The sequence below is a fragment of the Portunus trituberculatus genome, chromosome 8 (assembly GCF_017591435.1).
Source record: "Portunus trituberculatus isolate SZX2019 chromosome 8, ASM1759143v1, whole genome shotgun sequence".
Taxonomy (NCBI): Eukaryota; Metazoa; Arthropoda; class Malacostraca; order Decapoda; family Portunidae; genus Portunus; species Portunus trituberculatus.
The window spans coordinates 6097501-6105000 of NC_059262.1; the positions used below are offsets into that span (position 1 = coordinate 6097501).

Genomic DNA, 7500 nt, shown 5'->3' on the forward strand with positions numbered 1-7500 from the left:
TTATGCAGCTTCAGAAACTGTCGGGTTTTGTTAAGGTTTATATGCTACACTAAGAAATGTGGTTAGTCATTTCTGGCCTTTAAAAACAGTCATAGTGAGAGAGCAGTGGGTTCTAACTCCTTCAGTAGTGAAACGCATTTTTTTTACCATGAGTTTTGGGTATGATTAGACGATTTTATTCAGATTAGGAAGGGTCTTTGAAGGTCGGAAGATTAATGGCCAGAGTCTTCACTATTCTAATCACCACATAAGTATCTGTAGCTGTATAAAATCACCAAATGTAAGCAGAATAGAGATAAAAACATATCCTGGTACCTGGTTAATGATAATAGTTTTAGTGAGAGATTCTTTCCTTTAATTTTCCTGGCACACACTCACACAGCTATACTTGTCAAAACCATGTCCTCAATTCTCACAGGTGCCGGAGATGAATGAAGTGGCAAGCAAGGCAGCAGAGGGTGGCTGGAGGAGTGCCATTCATATCCTCATGTACCAAAACCTCGGCATTTCCATTGGCATTGCATCACTCTTCTGCCTGGCGTACTTCCAAGACAGCATGGTACTAACTTAGCCCTGTGAGTCGCCTTATCTACCACCTCCCCTGTGCCCCTCTTCACAGCCTCTTCATCCCCCATCACCCAAAGTCACACCCCAGCGCCTTAGAACCCACCTAGCACCCTCACAAACTCCTGCTGTAGAGAGTTTTAGACTGGTGACGTGAAGGGTGTGGTGAAGCTGTCTATCTCTTTATCTCCAGCCAGGGAAGGAAGGTCGTGTTGAGGGGAAGTGTGCTGCTGTGTCACTGTGTTGCGGGTACTGGAATGTTGCAGCTGCTGGTGTGTACATGTATGTGTGTGTATATGAAGCTGTTATGTACATGAAGTCGTTTTTTCTACAAGGAAATGTTAGGTGTGTGTGTGTGAGAGAGAGAGAGAGAGAGACATAAGCACCTATGTGTAATGGTGCTGACTGCTTTATTTTAACTCATGGTACTACCTAACTCTTGGTACCAGCGTTCTGCAACCACGTAGGGACTATTACAAGATGATATTGATGCTAACCAGTGTAGTGCAAAGTCTAGGTCACCCATTGCATTCCCTGTGTAGTGTCATGCCCCCTCACACCACTGCTGCTGCTGCTGTTTAGCATCTCACATCCTTAGTCACTCTAGTGTGGGTGTGTTGGTTTGTGTTGGTAGCTCTGTGGAGACTATCACTGCAAGGAACCCAGCAGGAAAGTGATTGAGTGAAGAGGAAGAGGAGGACTATAAGGGAGAGGTGGAATTGTGAAAATGCATCATGGGAAGAGGAAGGAGAGAGAGAGAGAGAAACAGCTGCAGGATATGAGGTAATGATAGGTGTAGTGATGGTGATAATGGTGATGGTGACTGAGAGTGCGTGTGTGTGTGTGTGTGTGTGTGTGTGTGTGTGTGTGTGTGTGTGTGTTGAATAATTTTGTGTGACTTAATGTGTGTGTTGATTCCCGCAGATCCTTGACTCATAATAATCACAAAGACACTGTTAGTCATTGATGTTATTGCGTGTTATTGCTCTTACAATTTGTCTTCATTTCTTACTTGTCTTTATGATGTGTATGTTTGTCAGTGTTTCAAGCATTGTGTTGTGTGATGTGCAATATGTTATTATTATTTTAACTCTTCTATTTACTCTCATATTTACTTGTTGCAGATCTTAACCCCTTCAGTACCACAATGCATTTCCATATTCATTCTGGTGACTATTTGGCAATTTTATACAGCTTCAGAAACTCATGTGAGGATTGAAATAGTGAAGACTGTGGACCATTAATCCTCTGACCTCCATAGACCCTTGCTAATGTCAATAGAATGGTCTAATCAAACTTATGTGAGGATTGAAATAGTGAAGACTGTGGACCATTAATCCTCTGAATAGACCCTTCAATAGAATGGTCTAATCAAACTTATGACTGTGGACCATTAATCCTTGACCTCCATAATAATGTCAATAGAATGGTCTAATCAAACTTATGTGAGGATTGAAATAGTGAAGACTGTGGACCATTAATCCTCTGATCTCCATAGACCCTTGCTAATGTCAATGAAATCGTCCAATCACACACAAAAATTCATGATAAAAATGTGTCCCAGTACTGAAGGGGCAAAGTCAAATACTTACGTTCTCCAATGCAATCTTGGCGTTATTTTGACATATTTATCACCTGCTGATCTTTATTGCGTCAGATTCTTGTTAGCGTTCCAAGGTTTACGTCCTGTGAGGTGCAATACAGTGTTACCGATGTTTTGTATTTATTCCTAACAGATCTGGATAATTTATGACGGATATTTAATGGTAAGCGAGGTGTGGTGTACATAACTCTGAAAATGACGTGCTGTGATGTGCAATAATGATGTAAACAGAACATTGTAAAGGTGTTTTTCCGCTCTCTTGGGTGGTGTATTTTTATTTATTTATTTATTTTTTCATATTTATATGTTGAAATACTGTGTCCAACTCTCTAATGCAAGTACTTCACTCTTACTCTGTCCAACTCTCCAATGTAAGAGTTAACCATTTACCTCTGTCCTGTCCAACTCCCTAATGCAAGAGTTAACAAGGACTCTCAAGCATTCACCTCTGCTCTGTTCAACTCCCTAATGCAAGAGTTAACAAGGACTCTCAAGCATTCACCTCTGCTCTGTTCAACTCCCTAATGCAGGAGTTAACCAGTACTCTCAGTCATTCACCTCTGCTCTGTTCAACTCCCTAATGCAAGAGTTAACCAGTACTCTCAGTCATTCATTCTGTCCAACTCCCTAATGCAAGAGTTAACCAGTACTCTCAGTCATTCATCTCTACTCTGTCCAACTCCCTAATGCAAGAGTTAACCAGTACTCTCAGTCATTCATACCTTTCTCTGGGACACACTGGAACTCCCTGCCTGCTTCTGTGTCTCCACCATCCTATGACTTGACTTCATTTTAGAGAGAGGTTTCAAGACATCCCTTTCTTTTGGCTAACTCTTTCAGGCCTGCAAGGGGACTGGCAACTAAGTGAACCTTTTTTTTTTCATTCTATGTGGCTCTTAGACAGCTTTCCCATCATACATAAAAAAAAAATGCCATGATATTGACCAAAATCCACTGCTGCATATAGCGAAAAATTGACACCATGTAGCGGTTGACAGTTCTAGCAAGGGTTGAGGTTAATAGGACAAGCTGAAGTGTTGTATCTACTATCCACAAAACACTGAGGGTACACAATTCTTAGCTTGAGTCACTAAATACAAGGTGTGTCCGATGAACCTTAGTGTTACGTCAAATATCCGCCACATACATTGATTAATTTAGAAGGAAAATGTGCTGCTGTTAGTTAAGTGGCTGTGGCATCTACTGAAAGGGGAAGACTATAAGGAGAGGTGGAACTGGTGAAAATGCATGATGGGAAGAGAGAGAGAGAGAGAGAGAGAGAGAGAGAGAGAGAGAGCTGCAGGATATGAGGTAATGGTAGTGATGGTTATGGTGGTGGTGATGGTGATAGAGGTGACTATGTATGTGCTGAAATACATGTAGAATTCTCATAAACGAAAGATGCCTATGGAGAAATATTATCGTGTGTGTGTGTGTGTGTGTGTGTGTGTGTGTGTGTGTGTGTGTACAGGTGTAGGTAAGGATTGCAATACATAGATGGCAATATTTTGAAGGTGCAATATTTAGGTAGCAAACTCTATTAATTCTAGGGACTGACTGATACAAAGATGAAGGGAGTTTATACTACTACTACTACTACTACTACAAAATGTTATGGATCGACTGTTCACCCATTTTTTTTTTCTTTCTTTATTTAGTGTAATGGAAATGATAATGTTAAATAGTACTGTGATTAATTCCAAGATGTTCATTGTTCATTGTTCAGAATTGTCATGCATTTTTGTAGTATAATGATGAAAAATGCCTAAAAAATGTCCACCTCTATTTATTTTTCTTCTCAATATTTTCTAGTCTTTATTAATTTTTTATTCAATTTTTTTTTTTTCGTACTTTAGTTTTTTGTATTAGTATATACTTTTAGATTGAAATTTTATGGCAGTTTAACTTATTATATACGTATCTTTTATTTATTTATTTATCTATCTATCTATCTATCTATCTATCTATCTATCTATCGATGTATCTACTTATCTATTTATCTTTTACTTTCAGAACTTACTGTTATTTATTTATTTATTTATTTATTTATTTATTTATTTATTTATGTATTTTCAACTCCAAAAGACATCATGTACCCTGTTACTTGTATCAAAGCCGCATTTCTTTACAATATACGTATTAAACCTTTATCGCAGTGTAGCGTTGACTTTGTACACCATACAGATTTATACCAATGCATTACTGTAGTGTATGATGGACCAGAACGCTATACATTACTGCTCATCGAGAGAGAGAGAGAGAGAGAGAGAGAGAGAGGTGGTGCAAGGGTCATATTCTCACTGCGTTTCATCTCCACTATTTCAAAAGGCTTCATTTGAATTTCCTCGAGTTTTATTAAGGTGTTTTTACGGTTCTAAAGGCAGGCGGTGGTGTAGTGGATAAGGTGGTGAGCGTGGGATCCGGCAGACGTCCATGCGTAGGTTCGAATCCCACCATACAGCTTTGAAACTATGCCATTTGTTCGAGTGGTTTAAAGTTAGCTAATGTCACCAGGATACTCAGATTCTAGGCGGTTACACCAAAGATGGGCTTGGGTTGGGATATGGGCCCTAATATGCCCATCACTATAAATAAAATTGCCTGTGCCATTAATAGTGGAAGCTGAACAGCGCTCCCCACATTATACTCTTAAGTAAACCTAGCTACAGGCGCTGTAGGCCATAACATGAAAAAAAAAAAAGATTTACAAGATTTCTACATTTATCAACTGGAGAAACACTTGAAAACTCCGCTCATCATCTCTGTGGCCTTGAAAAATAGTGGTGAGAGACAAGATCGAGCGATTTTAAGATGTTTTTCATGGTTCTAGAGGCAGAGTGACAAGATTTCTACATTATGATCTGGGGAAATATTTTTGAAAACTCCGCTCATCTCTGTGGCCCGGAAAATAGTCGTGGTGAGAGACAAGAGCGATTTTAAAGTGTTTTTATGGTTCTAGAGGCAGACAAGATTTCTACATTATGAACTGGAGAAACGCTCTTGAAAACTCCGCTCATCATCTCTGTGGCCCGGAAAATAGTCGTGGTGAGAGACGAGCGATTTTAAGATGTTTTTTTTTGGTTCAAGAGGCAGAGTGACAAGATTTCTACATTATGAACTGGAGAAACGCTCTTGAAAACTCCGCTGATCATCTCTGTGGCCTTGGAAAATAGTCATGGTGAGAGAGCAAAGCGTTTCTAAATTACGGATCTTCGCCACACCGTGCAAAATCACGCTCAAGATCTCATTTATAAAAACTGCATTAATCTACACTTTTCAAAATGCTATAACTATCTAAAACTATCTGTACCACATGGATTCAGAATGTTATCACGGTTCTAGTGGCAGATTATAAACATGATTCCCACATTATTAGCAGGAGAAACTGTAGAGAACCCGGTCATTGCTGTGGGGCGGTTTGGAAAATAGTGATCAGTGTTGCCGAGTGAACGGTTTGAATGATTTGTTAAAATGTTACGTTTGTGTTGTCTGCGAGAAGAATCTTAAGGTATTCATTGTTTCTGTGTTATTAGTATGATCTTTTATCGCATCTAGACAATAAATGAACGAAGATTTCCTTGTGTTTACTTGTGTGTGTGTGGGAGTTATCTCTCTCTCTCTCTCTCTCTCTCTCTCTCTCTCTCTCAGTGCTCCAGTAGAAGTTACACACATTTTTCAGGATGATTTTACGATTATAGTGACAAATTATGACTTTCTATATTGTTGTTAGCAGGAAAAATCTTGCGAAATGAGAATCCGCGGCTGGTGGGTTGTGTTGCCTTGAAGTCGCAGTGAGGAGCAAAATATTTAGATTACGGGCACCTTCTCTCTCTCTCTCTCTCTCTCTCTCTCTCTCTCTCTCTCTCTCTCTCTCTCTCAAAAAACATCAAAACCCTCTTTTTTTCCTCTCCCTTAATAAAAAATCAATTTCTACATAAACAATCTCTCTCTCTCTCTCTCTCTCTCTCTAGCGGTGCCTAATGTCGGGGGTGTCATCATCAACGTCGCTGCCTGATAAGCCTGCCTGGTGAGGGCTGGCTGGCTGTCTGGCTGGGTGGGTGGGTCGTGTCATGCAGCTGTCCTCGATGTACTAATCCCTATTCTTTGCAGGTAAGTTTTTGAACCGCTAATCTTGTGCACTGTTACTAAGACAACATTAAGATAAAAAGTTGACGCTTGTGACGTGTGTGTGCACTGTAAAATTCAGAAAACAAAAAAGGAATTTAGAAGGCAGAAGAAAAAATATCATAAAGCAAGAAATAGTTTAGCGTTCATTATAGAAAAGTTACAGCGGTAAGATGCAAACCACAAATCTCTGGGAAGTTAGCGGTATGTTAACGAAAAGAAATGTGTAATAGCAATAGTAATAACGCACGTGTAAACAAAATGAAAACGGGAAGAAGAACAGAGGTGAGTTACTGAGTTTTTTTTTAATAGGAAAGCTGCCAGTACCGCGCAAGCTTTGAAAGAGTGAGGGTGCGTTGCTGTACCGCTCCTCCCTCGTCACTGAAACTTTGAACATTACCACTGACAGTTAAAAGTGAGAGAAAAAGATACAATAAGAGCTGCCTACAGTCCAGTGACTTTGAAAGGGTGAGGGTGCGTTGCTGTTCCGCTCCTCCCTCGTCACTGAAACTTTGAACACTACCACTGACAGTTAAAAGTGAGAGAAAAAGATACAATAAGAGCTACAGTCTACAGATTCCCTCCAGTACCGCGCAGGCTTTGAAAGAGTGAGGGTGCGTTGCTGTTCCGCTCCTCCCTCGTCACTGAAACTTTGAACACTACCATAGACAGTCAAAAGTGAGAAAAAGTACAGGAAGAATTACAATTTCCCTTCAAACACTGCGAAGAGGTGAAGGACAGAACTGAATATATGTGTATTTGTTTCTATTGAAGTAAAATCGAGAATAAGTGACATTGAGAGAAACAGAAGAGTGATTTTGATAATGGTTGAGGAAATGTAAGAGAGATATTTAAGTGAGCAATGTTGATGGTTACTGAAAAGGGGCAAAGTATTAACTGAGAGAGAGAGAGAGAGAGAGAGAGAGAGAGAGAGAGAGAGAGAGAGAGAGTACTAAAATGAAAGACAATACGTAGAAAATAGATGAATGAAAAAAAAAAAATAAAATGAACAACTAGAACAACAACAACAACAACAACAACTATTTAAAGAACCGCAAGAAAGAAAAAAAGAAAAAAAGAAAAACAAGAAAAAACAATGGAGATCTTAAAACTAACAATACTAATACTCATAACAACAACAACAACAACAACAACAACAACAACAACACCAACAACACACACGGACAAACAAACAGAACAACAACAAG

At 39.5% G+C, this 7500-nt stretch overlaps 2 protein-coding genes across 3 annotated transcripts in view; both read left to right on the forward strand.

The window, feature by feature from the left end:
• The window catches only part of LOC123500050 (metal cation symporter ZIP14-like), a 13045-nt gene extending 11733 nt beyond the window's left edge, over positions 1–1312 (forward strand). The window contains 1 exon segment of the mRNA XM_045248675.1: positions 419–1312. Coding sequence (XP_045104610.1) covers positions 419–571 — 153 coding nt within the window. The 3' untranslated portion in view covers positions 572–1312.
• A 6049-nt stretch (positions 1313–7361) lies between these two features.
• Positions 7362–7500, forward strand: part of LOC123499153 (WAS/WASL-interacting protein family member 3-like) — a 27352-nt gene continuing 27213 nt past the window's right edge. The window contains exon 1 of one of the 2 annotated variants that reach the window (XM_045246831.1): positions 7362–7500. This exon is cut by the window's right edge and continues 310 nt beyond it. In XM_045246831.1, coding sequence (XP_045102766.1) covers positions 7389–7500 — 112 coding nt within the window. In that variant the 5' untranslated portion in view covers positions 7362–7388. The other variant, XM_045246840.1, reaches the window with a different exon arrangement.